At 37.9% G+C, this 21,730-nt stretch overlaps 1 protein-coding gene across 2 annotated transcripts in view; it reads left to right on the top strand.

Moving 5' to 3' along the window:
* Positions 1-6,006: 6,006 nt before the first annotated feature.
* Positions 6,007-21,730, top strand: part of Rxfp2 (relaxin/insulin-like family peptide receptor 2) — a 67,529-nt gene continuing 51,805 nt past the window's right edge. For both annotated transcript variants that reach the window (XM_013027280.1, XM_013027282.1), the window contains exon 1: positions 6,007-6,169. In XM_013027280.1, the coding sequence (XP_012882734.1) occupies positions 6,127-6,169 (43 nt within the window). In that variant the 5' untranslated portion in view covers positions 6,007-6,126. The remainder of the gene's footprint in view (positions 6,170-21,730) is intronic.

Consider the following 21,730-nt stretch of genomic DNA (forward strand, 5'->3'; position numbering starts at 1 on the left):
GCTGGGAAGGTGGCTCAGTGGTAGAGTGCTTGCCTTGCATGCCTGAAAGCCCTGGGTTCGATTCCTCAGCACCACATAAGCAAAAAGAAAAAAGCCAGAAGTGGCGCTGTGGCTCAAGTGGTAGAGCACTAGCCTTGAGCTGGAGAGCTGAGGGTCAGCGTCCAGGCCCAGAGTTCAGGCCCCACAACCGCCCCCCCACAAAAAAAAGAATTTGCTTGAATTCTACCTCCAGCCTTGCTGGGTAACCATGGCATGAACAGCTGATACTCTACTATTTTCCTTCCTTCCCACTTCCTTCCTTCTTTCTTTTCTTTCTTTTCTCTCTCTCTGTCTTTTCCCCTCCCTCCCTCTCTCATTCTCTCTCCCTCCCTCCTTCTCTCTTTCCCTCCCTCCCTCTTTCTCTTTCCCTCCCTCTCTCTCTTTCCCTCCCTCCCTCTTTCTCTTTCCCTCCCTCTCTCTCCTTCCCTCCCTCCTCCTCTCTCTTTCCCTCCCTCCCTCCCTCCCTCTCTCCCTCCCTCCCTCCCTTCCTTCCTTCCTTCATTCCTTCCTTCCTCCCTCCCTCCCTCTCTCCCTGTCTTTGTTTATCTGCAGCTAGTCCTGAGGCTCTAACTCAGGGACTGAGCTTCTTTTGCTCAAAACTAGGCTCTACCACAACTCCACTTCCAGCTTTTTTTTTTTTTTTAGTAGTTTGAGTTTTACAGACTGTCCTTCCCAAATAGGCTTTGAACCTCGATCCTCAGATCTCAGCCTCCTGAGTAGCTAGGATTACAGGTGTGAGCCACGGGTGGCCAACTTTTTCACTTTTTTTCATTAGTATATATAAATTATATAATGAGGTTCTGTTGTGATATTATTATACAGGCATATAGTATATTTTGATCAAATTCACTCCTTTACACTTTCTATTTCTTCTTGTCCCCTGTAATTTTAACAAATTCCACTACTCTTATTTTCATTACATGTGAATGAAGTACTTTGGTCATATTCATTCCCTGACCTTGCTCTCTCATTTTTCCTTTCTCCCTTCCACTCATTCCCACCCCTGACAGTTACCCTTGTTATACACTCCTGTTATTCATTTGCTTAGGTTTACCTCCAGTATGTGCGGGAGAACACAAGATGTTTGTCTTTTTCACTGTGACTTATATCATTTGATGATATCTGTGTCCATCCATTTTCCTGCAAAGGACATAATTTCATTCTTCTTTATGACTGAGTAATATCCCATTGTGTGTGTGTGTGTGTGTGTGTGTGTGTGTGTATACACACACACCCCTCTGTCTATTCATTGATGGACAACTATGCTGATTCTAGCTTGGCTATTGTAATAGTGCTGTGATAAACATAGATATGCAGATATTTCTATTGTATATATGACTTACATTCCTTTGGAACATGCCCAGGAGTGATATAGCAGGCTAGAGAAGTTCTGTTTTTTTAGTTTTGTTTAGCAATCTCCATATTGGTTTCCACAGCAACTTCACTAATTTATATTTCCACCAACAGATGCTAATTATTAATCTAATTATTAATCTTTCCATCCTTCTATCAAAATAGACCTACAGCCTTCAAAGCTCAGTTGTTCTCTGCCCTGAAATGCATTGAGCTTCTGGTGTACTCTGTCATCATTGTTTGGGTCTTTACTTTTTTAATACATCTAACATTTAAATTTACTTTACACTCCTTTTAGGAAAAACTTGGAGGAACACAACTTTTAGTGGCCAGTCAATTTCTCTGAAAATTTTTATAAGTTTCTGCTCATACTCTGACATCTGTTGCTGTTGCTGTTGCATTCACATGTCTCCTTTGCAGATTCATCTTTCCTCTTGGGTTTCTTTCTTAATGTCCTCTCCCTATCTTTGATATTATACAATGCCAAAACCAAATATCTAGGTCCTGGCATGCTTTTATTTGTCTTGCCTAGAAACAAATGTCTTTCCTATCAACATAAACCCATGTGTTTTCTTGGCTCTAGACAACTTGCAGTCATTTTCTCATCAGCTATTGCCTCTTCTTTGTTCTATTTTCTCCTTGGGGGATACAAATTAACAATCTTGAAATATTGTGTATGTTCTTTCAAATCTCTTGGGTATTTAACCTATCCATTGGGCTTTGTTTCTGTTTTCTTTGGTCTGCTTCATTTTGTTTCCGTAGTATTAATGTTAAACTCAGGGCCCTTCACTTGCTAGACAAGCACTCACCCTTTGAACCATTCTCCCAGCCCTATGTGCTTCTAGCATTTCTTCCAGTAGGGTAAATTTTGCCTGGATCAACTTTGAACCATGATTTCCCTCATTGAGGTTATTTTCTTAGCAGTTTATATTTTTTCTGAATGTTTTAGCAGAGTACCACCTTTCCTGGTCCTCATCTTTTGATGCTTCCAGAAGGCTCTCTCAGAAGCTCAGTTCTCAGAACCTGCTACTGACTGAAGGCCTAACAGCTGCATGCTGATATTCACATTGGCTAGCAAGCCACATTTGTTTACCCTGGCCTTTTACATTTCTTTACTGCATGTGTTCCATTACTGTTTCAGCATTTGGTTTTCATTTTTTCTTGGTGTTTTCCCTCTAGACTTAATTCACCTCATTTTAAAGGCTTACAAAATGCAGTATAGCTTTCTTGGTTTTTTTTGCTGGAGGAACTATTATTTTCAAGTAAAGGGGCCTTTCAGAGTTATCTAATCTGCTATCCTGCCAGTAGTGAATATCTGGGTGACATTTTTTACTCTGGGTTTATGACTATGTTCCTAATAACTCTGCTTGCCAAGACTGGAAATTCCCAGATAAACGGAGCATGATTCAAATTATTTTAAATTTAGAACATCAGAGTGAGAACACTTAGACTTTTCTTGCCTATAACAGGACTGTTTTACTCAACTAATGCACACAAAATGCTTACGAGATTGTGATTCCACTAGGTTTTCCCTGCCTGAAGGGTACCAATAAATCTGTTACCACTGCTGAAAGGTTACATAAAATCTCATCAATTTTATTGAACGATGAGGTACTGCTATGAACTCACATGGAAAGAATAACATGTAACTATAATTATAAATACTTAGCTAGTATGGCTGAATTACTAAGATTTTACTATAAATGATTTATAGTAAGTTGACTACTTGAGTAAACACTGGCACTGTTGGTCTGCTATCATAAACTTGATATTCTGATGGTAATTATTCTATAATTTATCTTTTTGAAGACAAAAGTCTTATGTATTAGTGTAATTTATTCATGCAATATCACTATGTCCTTTTCCCCAGAAAGAGAAAATGATACTAAGCTGCTGATGAACCAGATAATGTAAATAGAAGGCTATAGAAGTGAGAGATGTTTATAAGTCTGTATTGTCACACTATAGTGGGAGTGTAGTAAATGTACTGGTTGAAAACATTAATTTAGCCAGCATACTGGTGTCTCAGGCCTGCAATCCTAGCTACTTAGGAGGATAAAATCTATGGATTGCAGTTCAAGACCAGCCTGGGCAGGAAAATCTGTGTGATTCTCATCTCCAATGTACCACTAAAAAATCAGAAGTGGAGGTGTGGCTCAAGTGATAAATGCTAGGTTTGAGCAAAAAGGCTAAGGGACACTACCCAGGCCCTGAGCTCAAGCCCAAATATGGGCACAAAATAAGAACAACAAAATAAAAATAATAGTAATAACTTGGCAAAATAATGAATTATAGTCTGTATGAGAAACAATTGCTATTCTGAAAATGTGTTAAAATCATATTTTTCTGATCACATTTAAATAACTTACATTATTGATGCAAGCATTATTGAAGAGCCATTTCTAAGATGTGCATAAAGTAATATTAGAAAATGTTTGCCTCCACCTTTTACTCAGACAGAATCACTACCTGAAAACTAATATTTCAATAAGTAAACTTCCTTGAATAAGCCAGAATCCTGTCTAATGCTTAATTGTGCTACATAGCAAATCACATATTTATAGAAATTACGATAGTGTTATTGCCAAAAATATGGATGTCACCAACAGAAGATTGGAATAAAGAAATGATTTGGGTACGGATTGATGAAACATCCCAGACAGATTTGAAGTTAATAAACAGTTATGAGTCAGTTTGCCCAAGTCTTCCATCTCAGCCCCACATGTGGCACACTGCGGGGCCTTCTTACCAATTATATCTTTAGCGGGCGTGTAAATTGATTCAGCCTTATTTAAACATATACACTCTAGCCCTGTGTACAGTTCAGCCATGCCAATTACAGTTCAAAAGCCTGCATCTGCACAGGAACTGAATCAAAGAGAAAACATATTAAATGAAATAATATGACCATTCTAGCACTTTCTGCCCTTAAAAAAAATCATGAGCTGAGGATGTTCGTGACTGTTCATTATAATTATGGCATTCTGAAGCTTTTTGTGTTAATATTTCAATGACTAATTTTGAAAAAAAAGACCTAAAAGGAAGAATGATTCAAGTTTTTAACAATTTAAATCTAGGGTAAAAGCTTGATATTAACAAAGTCCAAACTAAGTTTCTCTGAAGTCTTGACGTTTTTCTTCTTGCTCTAAAAACTGCATCTTCACAAAAAATAAGTTTAAACTTCAAAAAGACTTTTGACGGGCAACTCATAGTACTTAATTGCACTGAAAAAGTCATGCTCAAAGTTTCATTTCCAGAAGCTATCGTCCATCAAATTGGCCGAACAGAAAATGTAAGAAAACCCAACTGATCAGCCCTGATTTTTTTTTCTGAGTAAAGTAAGGAGATCTTTATTTTTTAAAAGAATTGAAGGTTGGTGGAGGGGGAAGGAAGTATCTTGAAATGTAAGAAAAGATCTTCCTATATATTTTTTAATCTTTGACTTTAGTCTCTGTTGCTTTTTCTTTTGGCTTAAAATTCAGCTGAACATATGTGGAAAGCATCAGAGGGAATTTAACTCACTTCTTAAAAGATAGAACTGACTTCATTAGGTGATTAATAAAATATTTTCTTGTTTCAAATTCTGTTTGAATCCTTATTCTACCAAAGACCGGGACATGAGAGAGAGAAGAGAGAGAAGAGAGAGCGAGAGAGAGTGTGCATGCAAGGTAAACCCCACTACATGATTTATGATAACAATAGAAACCATCCCAAGAAAGCTTTCAAACAATGTTGGAATAAGCAAATAATAACACAGCAGAGAACCTGCACCATTCAGTTACAAAATCCCCTATTCAAATCAGGACTACAAACTTTGCTGCACAGATATTTCCCAGTGATTAAAAAATAAATACTCCGATGAGCAAATTCTTCAATACCTTTTTGGAGAAGTCTTTATGATTATTATATTAGAACCAAATATCATTTTATACTTCAACTTACACAAAGTATGTTATTTTAAAACAAAACACTTTCAAGCTGTAAGAATAAGTCATACTTAATGTTTTCTAGTAGGTGTGCAGCCCCATTGAAAGCAAGGTGAAAGTCATCCACTTTAAAATAGAAATATGACTGGGAGAGACGAAGAGAGCTTCAAAATATTGTGTAAATGTTTTACAGTAAGTAACTGTTTAACACACAGCTATATATTTTAATAATTACTCTCTTCTGTATGTTATTCTAAAGCATTTACGTGTGAATAGGAGTGGGTGTTCTTTGTATTTGTCCGTAAGTAGATTTTTGTCAGTTGCTTATTGCATGAAAAATATGCATGTGAAGAGTTTCATAACCTATTCAGTATAAATCTATACTCCTTCATATTTGAGAATTTCTTTTATATGTTTAGATTTAAAGTCTGTGCAAAATGTTCTATGTGGTTGGAGGAGGGAAACAGGGAAAGTTGATTTTCAAATGTTTCTTATCTAACAATATTTGAGTCATATTTATGCCTCCCTTTTACATGCTATAATGAATTCATGACCAATGACACTATTTATGCATTTAAAATAAAACAAAGTAAGAGAAAGGGCAGGCTGTGTAGGGACAAGAGTCCATCTCCTCTTGTGCCAGGGAAAATTTTAGCAGTGAGCATGCTCAGATACATGGGAGGCACCCAAGTTACTATATCAGAACTAGTTCTGAGGTATAAGGAGACGACGTCAAACAACCTCATTGCTGTAAGCCTGTTGCTCTGCATCTGATATTAGACATCTCCTCAGCCTGAGATCGATTGCAATGTTCCTCCTACTTCATGTCATCATTCTGATAGATGTCAGAGGTAAGGATGCTTCTTTCTCATCTCAAATGAGTGCAATTCCCAAAGAGTATAAATTTTCTATTTAGTTCTATGGTGCTTTCGGTAGATTCCACTTTGCATTTCATTGTCAAGACCATTTATTGCTGTAGCCCATTAAGCCTTGTGATTTCTGAGTATGACACTTTTTTTTCTTAGAAAGTTGCCTTTGCGTGGTATTAAAGTTGCAGATGAATTATCTTTAAAAAAAAAACAGCGGTGTGTTGACTAACAATCTCAGATCTATCAGAGAAATATTTAGGTATTTGTTTTTGTAAAAGTAGGGTGAAGTAGCAGACTAGAAAATTGCTTTGTAACCATTCAACCTGTTGAACCTATCTGTAAAATATCGAAGTTGTTAGAAACTATGATTTGTTGACATCGACTAGAAACTGCAAAGCCCCTGAGAAATCTACAAAACAATACCCTTTACAGATAACCTATGTGAAATCAAGTCACTAAAAGTTCTATAAAAGTGTATCTATTAATATGATTTTCTCCTTTGTTTTGAGCTTTTGGAAATTTTTCCTTTTAGTCAAAGTACTAATTTTCAAATCAGTGACATTTTATTGTGAAGTTAACAAAAATTAAACTTAAATATTCACCTGGTTTTAAATAAAGAGACTTGTTTTTATATACTTATAATTAATCTATCCATCATTCCTAAGATATGCCATTTATTAGTAGTAGTATTCAAAGTGTATTTAATTTATACCCTCTCATAAAGAATTTTGATAAGCCTCTGAGAACAAATGTTGGAACTCAAAACTATTTTTATTTCTGAGACATTCTTTTAGAATAGTCCATTTTACTAAAGAAATCCCAACTTATTTTCGATCTTGAAAGAAAATACAGTATGTATCATAATCATAAATGCAATATGTATGAGCAATATTTGATGCGATGTTTAAGTACACCTAATGAATTAAAGTTTCTAAAATAGTTAAATTTTATTGTGAGTTTGAAATCATACTCAAAGCTTTGTCCCAAACTGTTTAAACATGTTCATCCCAATAGGTCTAACATAATTTTTATTTTGTGTTTTAAACACATGAAAAGCTACCTCCAAAAGAAAAACAATATGTGGACTCATCTTGCATAGAATATATTGGTAGAGAGTAGTCTTGTCTCTTTGCTTTAAGTCTTACCTCATAGGCTTATGTTCTATCCAAATTTATAATATGTAATTTTATATGATTTTAAGAATAAACAGTTAAAAAGTAAGTTCTTCCTCTTAAGATATGTCACAGAAATATCTGTGCCTTTAAAAAATCTTCAATGCTTATACTGTAACTGTGTAGTGAGCCAATTTTATTATCCTACTGCTTTTACTAATGGTAATGAATTTGAGTTTGCTTTAACCGTTTAAAAGACAAAAACATCTATTTCTAAAGAAATGCTTTATGATTTACTATAATGCAATGAGCTTCTTTACTAAAAAATATGAAAAAATTAAACAGATTATTTTTGTCTTCTTTAATTTCTAAATAAGGGACAAATTACATAGTAACAACCTAATAAATGTTGATTAATTGTAGTTGTCCAAAGTTTTTGTTCTCTAACTTTGTCATTGTTTAAATATTAAACCTAAAACAATTCGTTTTCACAGTTAAACACACTAGTGCTGTGGTACCTTATGCCTGCTGATGTAATACCTGCTATATAATCAGTGAAAGTTCTTTTTTTCTTTTACACAGTAAAATTATAAATAATGAAAATGGTAAGCCTATATATTAATCAAACAAGTCATTAAAATTATATCAAAGTATATATTGCTTTTTAAATTTAAATGTTTGTGATAGATTCTTAGGGCAGTCTAAACAAAATGAAAAGTTTGAAATTTTATAATTATAAATTTTCAGTTCCTTGTACACTGTCTTTTTTCTAAGTTGACTGAGAATGAACTATTATGTATCATCATTACATACATTTTATCATTAATTTAGTCATTATATATCCTTACTAGCTAGCCTCAAAGTTTAAAACAAGTTTTTAAGGCCATTTTAAGTCATTTTAAGCCACTATTTTAGTCTGTAAAGTATTATAGATTAAAATAATGGCCTTAAGTAGAAAATCAGTGTCAAATATCGCAGATCCTACTGACTGGTTAAGCACCCATTGATGGTCCTTCAGCGAAGTTGCTAACCTTCAAAACCTGTGGTCTACCACAGCAAGCCTGAGCAGCATTTATAGTAAGTGGTGTTGGCCTGCCCTCTAATGGCCAAGTTCAAGGTTTGACTAGTCCTTTCGATTTATTCTCTAACATTGAGAAAAGATCTTCCCAATACATTTCACTTTCACACAATTACTTCCATGCTGATTATTGCTGTGAAAATCAATTGTATTTCAAGCTAGTTATTCTGAGGGACAAGAGTCACACTGCTAATGAGAAAGATGTTCACCTGCCTGAGGCTGAGTGGAACCTGCCCGGAGGTGGGGGTAGGGAGGGCGAATGAGATGGCCCATTCAAATGTCACAGCCTTGCAAGGTGCCCCCTCTAGAGGCTCTTGATAAATACAGGGTGAAAAAGAGGACATGTACCCACTTTTGTTCATCAAATATGACCAGGTGTAATAAACGTTTTGCAGTGTCTCGTGTAAAGTGTCAAATTTGACTGCCATTAGAATTTCAGAAAAATTGGGATGTTGCTTTCTCATTAGTTAACATTGAAAAATCAAATGCTATCTTTTTTTTCCTGGAAAATAATATCCCAAATAAAATTTAATTAACAACAATTCCGTGTAAGCAGTTGCACAGAATAAATGTGGAGGGGTTTTAGGTATATGTTTCGTTATAAGAACCTGAAAATATATATTTGGGCACTGATAGTTCATGCCCTGTAATCCTAGCTGAGATCTGAGGATCACAAAGATCTGAAGATCAAAGCCAGACCATGAGACTCTTATTTCCAATTAACCAGAAAAAAGCCAGAAGTGGAATTGTGGTTCAAGACGTAGAACATTAGCTTTGAGAGAGTTAACTAAGGGACAGTCTCCAGGCTCTGAGTTCAAGCCCAATACAGGCGCGCGCGCGCACACACACACACACACACACACACACACACACACACACACACACACACACACTTAGTAAATGTATAACTTATTCATCAAGCAGAACATGCTATTCTCCATGAGAAATAGCAGTAGGATTAAAAGCATAGTTACCTAGAAACAAAAAAAAAATAGAACTTTCTTTTACATTTTACTTACATTGATTTATTTCTCTACCCTAACTTTCCAGAGGGGAGGGGGAAACATTGTGGGATTTTATATGTATATGTTTAATAATTTTTTTCTTATTCTTTTTTTAAATTTTTGTTTGCTTTTGGCTTTTTTTCTTTTTTTAATTATCAATTCAAAGGGGTTTCAGTTAAGAGAGGTTTCAGTTATAAAAGTAAGGTAATGAGTACATTTCTTGTCAACCCTGTTTCCACTTCCCTCACTTTTCTCCTACTTTCCCTCCCCTCCCGCCCACCCCCAGTTTGTACAGATCATTTCCAACATATTGTCTGTGATGTCACTGTTGCATTGGTTCCCCCCTTGTCCTTTGTCTTACCATTCTATTGTTCCCCTTCTCTTCTCTAATTCAAATAAACATATATACAATACCAGTGTACCAGAATGAAATACAGTAACAACAGATGACATACCAGAGGGTGAAGAACATACAAACCAAACAAAAACACGTAATACGTTGAAAACAACAACAACAAAGAAAAACGTCTTGTGCTTTGGAGTTCATTTCATTTAGCATCATCTTATATGGTCATATGTACATAGCTATTGAGCTATTCTGCTCATCTGCTAAGATCTAAATATATACTAATTATTGCAAATAAGGGAAAGCATGAGCCCTATGTCTCTTTGGGTCTGGCTTACCTAATATGATTTTTTCCGTCTTTCCATTTCCTTATATTATTTCTGATGGAGGCATAGAATTCATATATATATATATACATATATATAAATATATATATACATATATATCACATTTTCTTATTCCATTCTTCTACTGAGGGACATCTGGTTTGGTTCCATATCTTAGCTATGGTGAATAATGCTGTGATAAACATAGTTGTCCTGGTAGCTTTAGTATAGTCTTGTTTGTGATCATTCTGAGGGGCATCTGGGTTGATTCCGTATCTTAGCTATGATAAATAATGCTGTGATAAACATAGTTGTGCTGGTAGCTTTAGTATACCTTTGTTTGTGATCGTTTGGGTAAATGCCCAAAAGTGGGATTGCTGGATCATAGAGGAAATCTATGTGGAGTCCTTTGAGGAACCTCCATACTGCTTTCCAAAGTAGTGAACAAGTTTACACTCCCACCAACAAGGCAGTAGGGTTCCTTTCTGTCCACATCCCCTCCAGCATCTGTTGTTATTAGATCTCTTGATTATAGCCATTCTAACTGGGGTGAAGTGGAATCTCAATGTTGTTTGGATTTGCATTTCTTTTATGGCTAGAGAAGTTGAGCTTCATGTATCTATGAGCCATTCTTATTTCTTCTTCAGAGAACTCTCTCCTTAAGTCTTTAGGCCACTTTTTAATGGGGCAGTTGTTTCTTTGAGGGTTTGTTTTTGGGGAGTTTAATTTTTTGAATTCTAAGTATATTTTAGATATGAGGCCCTTGTCCATTGTCTGGCTAGTGAAGATTTTCTCCCAGTCAATGGGCTTTCTATTGATCTTCCTAGCAATGTCCTTTGTCATGCAGAAGCTCTGCAGTTTCATGCAATCCCATTTGTCCAAACTTTGTTGTGCTTGTGGGTCTTTATTAAGGAAATTTTGGCCTGTGCCAAGGAACCCTGGAGTTTCTACTATTCCTTCCTGTATTGTTTTCAGAGTGTCTTTTTACTTTGAGGTCTTTGACCCATTTGGAGTTGATTCTGGTGCAAAGTGATATATAGGATTTAACAAGTTTTCTACAGATGTTTAACCAATTTTGCCAGCACCATTTACTGAAGAGGCTGTCTTTCTTCCATCTTATTTTTTTGGCTCCCTTATGAACCCACAGACCTGTAGCCACCTAATCTTATTCTTTTTGCCAGTCATGGTGCTTGAACTCAGGGCCTAGGTCGTGTGCCTGAGCTGCTTCTACTCAAGGCTGATGTTCTATCCCTTGAGCCATAATGCTACTTCGGCCTTTTCTGAGTGGATTGTTGGACATAAGAGTCTTATGACTTTCCTACCAAGGCTCGGTTTGAACTGTGGTCCTCACATCTCAGCCTCCCCAGTAGCTAGGATTACAGGGGTAAGTCACTGGTGCCCAGCTATATGTATATTTTTAAAGGGGAAATTTGCTATGATGATTTACCACCATTACTTGCCAGGGAAAAGTGCCCTAAAACCAAAATAATATGGGCAATTCAATGCCCATGTGATAAATAGGCATTTGAAAGCTTTAAGATTAAGAAGAAATTGTAATTGAGAAACGAACTTCATTGTGAAGTAAATGGATATTAGATAAGTACCAGTGGCTCAGGCCACTGAAGTGGAACTGTGGCTTGAATGGTAGAAGGCCAGCTTTGAGCAAAACAATCTAAGACAGAGTACTCAGGCCCTGAGTCTAAATTCTAGCGCACACACATACACATACAAAACTACATGTTGAACACAACTGGTAACATCTTAGCCTTCCTTTCTTGTCCTTCTCCTCCTTCCCCTGATCTTTCAACTTGGGTGTTCCTTCCCTCAGTTATCATCCTTCTTTCTCTCTCCTCTCTCACTTCCTTTCTGCCTTCACTCTTCTTTCTTTTTTTTTTTTTACATATCTAAGGGTTCATTTTCCTGACATCACATTATCTGACCTTTTCCGCTTGACTCATTCACTCTTCTTTCTTACTTCAACTTTTTTAAGTAACATAAAAATGTAACTAATTATGTGTTATGGCTTGTGATGTGTTGTCATATGTCAACTTGTCTAATATTCAAATAAAATATTTTTTACTTCCTTATGTTGAAAATGTTCAAATGCTTTTGTTCAAGCTTATTTTATATATATTTTTTCCAGTTTTTTAAATTTTTATTTTCTTGTAAAGATGCTGTACAGACAGGTTACAGTTACATCAGTAAGGTAATAAGTACATTTCTTTTTTATTTTTAAATTTTTTTTATTGTAAAGATACTGTACAGAGGAGTTACAGTTACATAAGTAAAGTAATGAGCACATTTCTTGTCGGGGAGAGTTACCATTTTCTCCCACTATCCCTTCCCTTCCTTCCCTTCCCTCCCCCACCCTCCAAAGTTGTAAGGTTCATTTCCAACATGGTGTTTTATAAGTATCATTGTTGCAATGGGTCCTCCTGTGTCCTTGTTTCAGCATTTTGTTTTTCCCCTTCTCCTCCTCCCCAACTTATATAAATGTATATACAAGATGCAAGGTATCACAATCAAATAAAGTGCAACAGGGATATACCATAGGAGGAAGAACATGCAAAAGAAATAAAGGGGGAAAAATCACATAGTATATTCAAAACAACAACAAACAAAACCTTTTGTGTCTATATCTTGGGGTTCATTTCACTTAACATCATCTTATATGGTCATATGTACATAGCGTTTGAGCTTTTCTCCTCATCTGATAAGATCATCCTAGACATAAATTAATGAATCAAGCTTATTTTAACCAACATGGATGCATGGTGCATATTAATCGAGTGTGGCGTGATGTGACAGCATGCACCAATCCCACCCAGATGGCTGGCATTTCCCTCTTGTTCTTACCATCTCTTTGTATCAGTAGACTTTATGCTCCTCAGGTCCACACAGAAAGACAAAGGTCACACATCCTTATATGTGGAAGCTAGGAGCATATATTTGAATATAGTCCAGTGATTGCTAGATGTTGAGAAGGTAAAAGGATTAGAGTAGGGGAGGAGAGGAGAAAGGAAAGCTAAATAAATGACACCAAAATAGGAATAGAAGGTGCGTTTATGGTGTTCTCAACACAGTGCCCTCAGTAAGTTCACCGGACATATTCGAACTTGTTCTTTTCCTATGTTCACTTCCCAAGTATTTGTCCTTTGCGTAAGCTGGTACATACTTGGTTCCAGGTATCATCCTGACCACTCTTTCCACTTCTTACATCGCTCCCTCTTACATCCATCACTTCTTCCTCTTACCTCTGAAATTCCCCTCTCTTTTCTTGTCTCTGTTTCCCATCTGTCATTCTATGATCTCTAATCTTCTTCAACTCTGCCAGGGCCTTGTATAACATTGAGCTCTCTCTCTGATTCCCACATCTGCTCCCTCCATCTGCCTTTGCAATTCTACCTCCAGCTACATCAGTCCCAACGGGTTCCAGGCTTCTTCACTTCCAGTCACGTCCAGTCTTTGTTGAGCTTCCACTCCAGCCATTTTTTTTGTACCTGTCTATCTCCTTTTTTTGGCCCTTATTTCCTTGCTGTCCTTTGTTCTCTAGCTCATTTTCTCTTGGCTTGATCAGTGGCCACTCTTTTCTGTGACTAAAATTGGTAGGACACATGCCTGAACAGAACCAAATGAGTATCTTAGAATTTGAGCATTGCTGGGCTTTTTTTCTTTTTTTCAAGGTCCATTCTGATAGGCTCACAGTCTTGAAATGCATGAAACCTAAATCACCTTCATATCTACAAAATCCGGTCTGAATTGACCAGAGGCTATTTAGCACTGGTCTTTATACCCACCATGCAAACTATTATCCATTTGTACTGTAGCACATTGCCAATGTATTTTATTATGGGATATCTACCCTACACCTGGAATAAAATGTTAAATTATTTATACCCTAGACATATATTAATTTTCTAAAATGTACAGCCTATAAATTTTACAGTCCATCTCTCCAGAGTCTTTTTGCCAAGGTGATGCAGACCTGTAGTTAGCTGTCACCCTATTTGGTTCTCCATTAGTCCTCAGTCACATTAATCTCACCAGTGGGAGAATGATTATTTTCCCCAGAGAAGCTTGATGATAATAGCATGTGTTTGGAACTTTCAATTAATTTTCCTCTCTCTGATTCCAACTTATTTTTTTATTCAACCTCTTGGGGTTTTGTTTTTTTTTAGTGATTGTATTTTTTATTCCAATAATTCCAACTATTTTTTAAAATAAGCTTTTTATTGTGAAAATACTGTACAGAGGGGTTACAGTTACATGAGCAAGGTAATGAGTACATTTCTTATCAAGCATAAAGCTCTTTTGCCAGACGTCAGTAGCTTAGGCCTGTAATCCTGGCTAAAGCTGAGATCTGGGGATCCTGGTTCTAAGGCAGAGACTGAGAGACAAATCCAAGAGATCCAAGAGACTATAATTAGCCAACAAAATGCTGGAAGTGGAGGGGTGGCTCATGTGGTAAGCTCCAGCCTTGAGAGAGAAAAAAAGTGCACAAGAACTCAAGGTCATGAGTTCAAGTCCCAGTATCAGTATTAAAAAACTAAACTAAAATTTAAAAAGCTGTTATCTGCTAGTCCTCCAAATACAAATTAACACACACACACACACACACACACACACACACACACACATTTCTTTGAAGCCCTGTACATATTTGTAAAGTTGGGGGGAAAAATCTGCTCTGAGACTGCTATAAGTAGTCTTGTATGTGTATCCACATTATCTATGGCATACTGGGATGTGGACTATCGATTGTCTTAATATCTCAAGCATTTCTCCTTATGAGGGATCCAGTTCCAGGTGCATGCCCCACTTATAGAGTTTCTACCATGTTTTCCTGCTGGCCAGGGACAAGATTTAGTGGACTGACAACGCTGGATGGCCAGGCAGGGCTTGGCCCTCTTCATCACTGTCCAGGCTCAGTCCCATTGCTTCCCGTCATTGGGATCCTAGGTTCTGCCGCTTGGCTTGGTTACATCCAGCTGCCTTCTAGAGCTGTCACTGAAAGCAGCCCAAATGGATTCTCCCATGTCACCTCACTGCGGATCAAGTGACTTTAGGCCTCTTGAAATAGTAACCTTGGAAGAGGCAGTTGGTCTGGGGAAGGCCCTGGGACTCTGTACCTTTAAGATCAGCCATTCCAAAGTCAATGCATATCCTATGAAATTAAGAAAGTTGAGGGGAGGGATTGATGACCAAAGGGTGACATCACTCCAGGTGGTTGCACGGGTCTTCCCCACTGACCACATCCTGGGTGTGGGGAGAAAATAAAAGTCTATAAAAAGATGCCAGCTTTTGTTATACACTTGGTGTGTACCCAGGATTGCTAATTGCATCTGCTTAGATGGTTGAACATAATTAATTCTACTTGGAAAGATTTTTTTTAATGTTCAGGTTATAAGAACAAATTAAATACTTGGCAAAGGAATAGCAGTAATCTAGTAACCAATCTAGAACATTGTAATGGGTAGTATGATTCAAAAGCTAGGATATGTAAATTTACATATAGGTCAGTTTTGATGTTAATTTACCACACGCTCCTTTTGTAAAATCAATAAGCTCATAGCCAATACCTAGAGAAGAACATTTTCTGATTTAGGCCAGATTCTCTAGAATTTATAATCTGGCTTTCATTATTTCCTTTTTAAAATTGATTATGGTCCCTACAGAGAACAATATATTGGTTAGAGTCTCTCTCTGTGTGTCTGTCTCTCTCTGTCTCCCTCTCTCTGTGTCTCTTTTTGTCCCTCTGTCTCTATACTGTCTCTATGTGTCTCTCTCTGACTCTGTCTCTATCTCTGTATCTCTCTCTCTCTGTCTCTCTCTCTGTCTCTCTCTCTCTCTCTCTCTCACACACACACACACACATTGTGCAGAGGATTAAGCCTAGTACCTTGCTCTCTACCAGTGAGCTGTATCCCAGGTTTTCTTTCTATTATTTACAGTGTATCTACGATGATCTGTCTCAAACATGTAGGCTAAAAATACCATATCGATTGCTATAGATAGGTTTACTTCCTAATTCTTTTATGTAAATCCATGAGATAGTTAAAATTTTAGAATATGTGAGTTATCTTCCATTCTGCCTTGGAATGCAACTGGGGAAATAAACATTCCTTGAGAGCTCCAACTTCTGTCTGAGCCTTTATATAAACGTTCTCATAGGCAGGAAGAAGACAAGAATCTATGCTAAGTGTTACTGAAAGCCTCTGTTTTTCTATTTGCAGCCATTTCCTTTATGGCTGCTTCCTGTCTCCCACTTTAAAATGCTGCTCTTACTGTAATTGTACAAGTTAAAATTATCTCCTGGAAAAAGTAAGCAGCCCTCCCTAAAAGCACAGGATTGCACAAATGTCAGTTTATGTTTGCCCCTTGTACCTATGAATTGTAAGTTTTACACAAAGTAATGTGTGAAGGATTACACTTCTACTCTGATTCCTAAGCCAGTGGAAAAAACCACTTAGCCCAACTTACACAGCATCTTATAGAAAATTAGAAGCCTCCTTAGAGCGCCAACCTTGAGCAAAAAAAAAATTCTTAGGGACAGCACCCAAGCCCTGAGTTCAAGCCCTAAGACTGGCACCAAAATAAAAGGGCTGGGGAGGGAGGGTGGCCTCAAATGGTAAAGTACTTGCCTAAAATGCATAAGGTCCTAAGTGCAATCCTCAGTATTTAACAAAAGGATAGACAAATGAAAGGAAAATGAGTACATAAAGCATATACACTGATGCTTCCTTGACGCCATATGTCATATTCAACACATGGAGCTTCTAGCATAATTGTCACTGAAGGACATACTTGTTCCTTTCTCCCACCCATACGCAAGGACTCGGGTATTTATGGCTCATCATGGCATTATGATTGTCATTATTAGACATGCTCAATTTTCACTCTGTGCATTTAGCAGTACTGAGGTTTGAACTCGGGGTTTGTGCTTTCACTCAGGCTATTTGTTCTTCTGGTTCTCTACCCCCTGAGCCACACTTCCAGCCAAGGTTTTTGATAGTTATTTTGGAGTTAAAGTCTTGAGGTGTTTTCTGCCTGGACTAGCTTTTATCCCTCAGTCCTCCAGATCTCAACCTCCTCAGTAAACCAATGGCACTTGACAAGTTTAAACCATTCTCAAGGTTTGCATTATACGCTAGTAACTGAGAACTTCTCTACCCATGAATGAAAATCAGTAAAATTAGCTTCTTTCCATGAGATGAGATACATAGCACCAGAGGAAAAGAAAAATATGTATCATTAGAATGTAGTAAATATTACAACAGAAGTATGTGCCAGGTGGCAGAGGCTCACTCTATAATCCTACCTACGCAGGAGGCTGAGGTCTGAGATCAGGGTTCCAGCCAGCCCACTCAGTAAAATCTGTGAGACTCAAATCCCCAATTCACTATGCAAAATCTAAAAGTGGAGCTGTGGCTCAAGTCGTTGAATACCAGCTTTGAACAAAATGACTTTAAATAAAAGTACCCTGACCCTGAGTTCAAGCCTCAGTATTAGGAAAGGAAGAAAGGAAAAAAGAAAAGAGAAAGAAAGAAAGAAAGAAAGAAGGAAGAAAGGAAAGAGGGAAGGAAGGAAAGAAAGAAAGAAGGAAAGAAAGAAAAAAAGAAAGAAAGAAAGGAAGGAGAGGAGAGAGAGAGAGAGAAAAGAAAGAGAGAAGGAGAGAAAAGAAAGAAAGGAAGGAGAGGAGAGAGAGAGGAGAGAGGGAAGGGGAGGAATGGAGGGAAGGAAGGAAGAAGAGAGGGAAGGAGGGAGGAGAAAAAAGAGAGAGAAACATGTGTGCAGTGGGTTGGGAAAAGTTGTACCACTGGAATGATCTTAGAAGAGTCAGCAGTGAGGTTTTCCTAGAAATTACTTCTGAGATGAATAGCAAAGAAACAGCAGGTCCAAAGAAGAAAAATAACCTTTCAGATACAGAGAAACACTCATGGTAAAATCTGGACACACTACCACTGTCAAAGGCTGTCAGGAATGTTTTCCTGAGTGAAGATCAGACTACGGCAGGAAGCAGAACTGCCCGCTGGCTCTCGGGGTGTGAAATCACCCTGGATGCTTTTGTTTGCTCATGGTCAAGACTACATCCTAGTATGACCGTGGGGATGACCGTGGGGGAGATGCCACCATGTTGTATCCACTTTCTCTTTCAAAGACATTTGGATTAGCTAGGTTGCCAGTAGCTCATGCCTTTATCTGGAGCCTCTCAGGAGGCTGAGAACTGAGGATCCCAGTTCAAAGCCAGCCTGGACAGCTAAGTATATGACATTCATCTCCAATTAACTAGCAAAGAGACAGAAGTGGAACTGTGGCTCAAGTGGTAGAGTGCCAGTTTTTAAGGACAAAGCTGACTTGGCCCTGAGTTCAAGCCCAGGTTTTTTCTGTGTCTGCCTGTCTGCCTCCCTCTCTCTTCTCTCTCCCTCCCTCACCCCCCCCTCTCACACACACACAAACAATATGGTGGTGACTAATGCGTCTGTGGATGTTCTGTGTGGACGTGTATTTGGAAGTCATGCTGCTGACTTGCAGGTTTCGCAAAGCTTCCGGTTCAGCAGATGGTCACACTATCTTCCCGAGCAGCTGTTCAGTTAGCACTCTCACATGTGCACTGTGGCTTCTCCTTCTGCCAAGCTGTGTGTCATTGTTTGCTTTTTAATTGTACCCATTCTAGTCATCTGTAGTACTTCCTTATTGTGGCTGAAATTTGCATTTTCCTGGTTACAGATTCGATGTCATATCTTTTCAGGTGGTTGTAGTTATTTGGATATCTCTTTTTATTTAGTACCTGAATGATCAAGTCACTTGCCCATTCTTCTATTTCTGGCTCATCTTTCTTTTTTTTTTGTCAGTTGTGGGGCTTGAACTCAGGGCCTGGGCGCTGTCCCTCAGCTCTTCAGCTCAAGGCTAGAGCTCTACTACTTGAGCCACAGCGTCACTTCCGGTTTTCTGGTGGTTTATTGGAGATAAGAGTTTCAGGGACTTTCCTGCCCGGGCTGGCTTTGAACCGCGACCCTCAGATCTCAGCCTCCTGAGCAGCTAGGATTACAGGCATGAGGCACTGCAGGAGGCACTTTTACATTCTCTTAATAATGACTTTCTCTTGTGATTTTTTTTCTTTTCAATAAAATGTCTTGGAAGTAACAAAAAGGTACAGTGCCTCTGATCATAGAAAATAATATTTATAGAAATAAACTCCAAAAGAGGTGTTTTTTCAAAAAAAAGTCTTGATTTTAATACAACCAAATTTACAAGTATGTTTTCCTTCATGATTAGTGCTTTTGTCTGTTTGTATTCTCCTTAAGTTACTTACCCCAAAGTCATAAATAAGTTCTTCTTGTACTGTCTTCTAGAAACTAACATATTACCTTTCCTACTTTGATCTATAATCTACCCTACAATTACTTGTTGCCTCCTCCGTATTCTCTGTAGTGTTTACTGTCTGTAAATCAAATTTTATGTGTCATTTTCCAAATTTTCTATTCAGTTCTACTGCTCTTTGTTTCAGTTTTTGCAACAACATGGCCTAAAATATAGTCCCATTATAATAAATTTTGATCTGCAAATAAATTATCTTGCCTAGTTTTCCTTTATCAAGAGTTACTTGTCTCCTGTGTCCCTTCGGATCACTTGGTGCCTTTTAGATCAACCCATCTATGGCAGAGTGTGATGATACATGCCTGTAATCCCAGCTATTTGCACAGATAAAAGGATCACTTTCTGAGGCTGGTCCCTGGGCAAAACCTGGAGACTTTACCTGAAAATTGTACAAAAAAGTAAAAAAAAAAAAATGTCTGAAAGCATAGCTCACGTAGTAGTTGCCCACCAAGTACAAGACCCTGAGTTCAAGTCCCACTACTACCAAAAGAAAAATTAATCACACTGTCTAATGTATTTACTCCAGAGATTTGAGTTGTGATTGTTTTCACCATGGTGAGAAATTTGGTGACACAACTTTAAGCTACCTTCCATTTATTTAGCTCTGAATAATGTCACCCACCTTCATGTTGGATGGATTCTTAAGGATGTAAAATTGATTAAATGGTGGCAGAGTAAAATATTTTTTAACAGTTCCACTCTCAATTGTTTGTTGTTCATGTAGAACTGACATTATAGAAAACTTTGCTAGGGCTGGGAAGGTGGCTCAGTGGTAGAGCGCTTGCCTTGCATGCCTGAGACCCTGGGTTCGATTCCTCAGCACCACATAAGCAAAAAGAAAAAAGCCGGAAGTGGCGCTACAGCTCAAGTGGTAGAGCGCTAGCCTTGAGCTGAAGAGCTGAGGGACAGTGCCCAGGCCCAGAGTTCAGGGCCCACGAACGGACCCCCCCAAAAAAAAACTTTGCTAAACTCACAAATACTAGATTTTATTGTTTTGGTTGTTTTATGATCCCAGCCACCTCACTTACAACCAATGAAAGAGTTGTTTCTTCTCCCGTGTACAGCATAGGTTCTCTTTCCTTACCCAATCACATTGGTTAAATCTAGCTAAATCTTCTAGTATAATACAGAGTATATAGGGTAACAGCGCATATCACAATTTCCAAGCTGAAAAGGAAGCCCCTCAAACATTTACCATTAGCTATATTATATGCTATGGATTTTTATAGATGCACCTAATTACATCAAGTAAAGAGCTGAGTGCTAGTGGATCACACCTGTAATCCTACCTATTTGAGAGGCTGAGAGGAGGATCATAGTTTGAGGCCAGCACAGGTATATATGCAAGATCTCTTCAATAGCTGGATGTGGTGGTGGAATGGAATAGCTGGATGGTGGTGGATGTGGGGGGCTATGACTGGGAGGATTGCAGTTCCAGAACAACCAACACAGACAACTTCCCAACTGAAAAAGCTGTGCACAGTGATGCATGCCTGTCATCTCAGCTATGGTGAGAAACCTAATAAATTAAGAGGATCACAGTTCAGGTGATTGGGCAGGAAGCAAGACCCTAAAATAACCAGTTCAAAGCATGAGCTTGAGGCATGGCTCAGCAATAGAATGCCTGCAAGCACAAGGTACTGAGATCCAACCCCAGCACTAACAAAAAGGGAGAAGGGATCGGATAAGTTACTTTTTCAGTTTGCATAGTTATTTTCATGTCAGGATCTAATAGTTCCATTCCCGGAGGCCATTTCATAAGCCAAGTCACAGACAAGTGACAAACAGAAAAAATAATATGTGTGAGTTATTGCAAGAGGGCTAACCTCCCCTGAGAATTCTAGCCACCATGCCAGATTCTGTTTTTCTCACACATAGTTCCAATGCTGGGGCTTCAGACTCCTGCTGTCAGCAAGGAATGGTCCACCAGTTCCTGAGCATAAATAAGTGTTTTCAGAAAGCTGATGTGTTCCTTGGAAGGGCTGGTCTTTCCTTCCCTGAATAGGTTCTCTCACATCTTTAACAACAAAGTACAATTTGTTTCTAATAAAAGCAATATTAAAAAATATAAGGTGATTTAAGCTTTTAAAACAACCTTATTTCACAAACTAAAACATAATCCACATTTCACAGGTTCTTCTAAATTTCTTGATGTTTGAAGAAATTTAATCCCACTTTTGGGCATTTACCCAAATGTTTACAAACAAGACCACACTAAAGCTACCAGCACAGCTATGTTTATTGCAGCATTATTTACCATAGCTAAGATCTGGAACCAACCCAGATGCCCCTCAGTAGA

The sequence above is a fragment of the Dipodomys ordii genome, unplaced genomic scaffold (genome assembly GCF_000151885.1).
Source record: "Dipodomys ordii isolate 6190 unplaced genomic scaffold, Dord_2.0 Scaffold102, whole genome shotgun sequence".
Lineage (NCBI taxonomy): Eukaryota > Metazoa > Chordata > Mammalia > Rodentia > Heteromyidae > Dipodomys > Dipodomys ordii.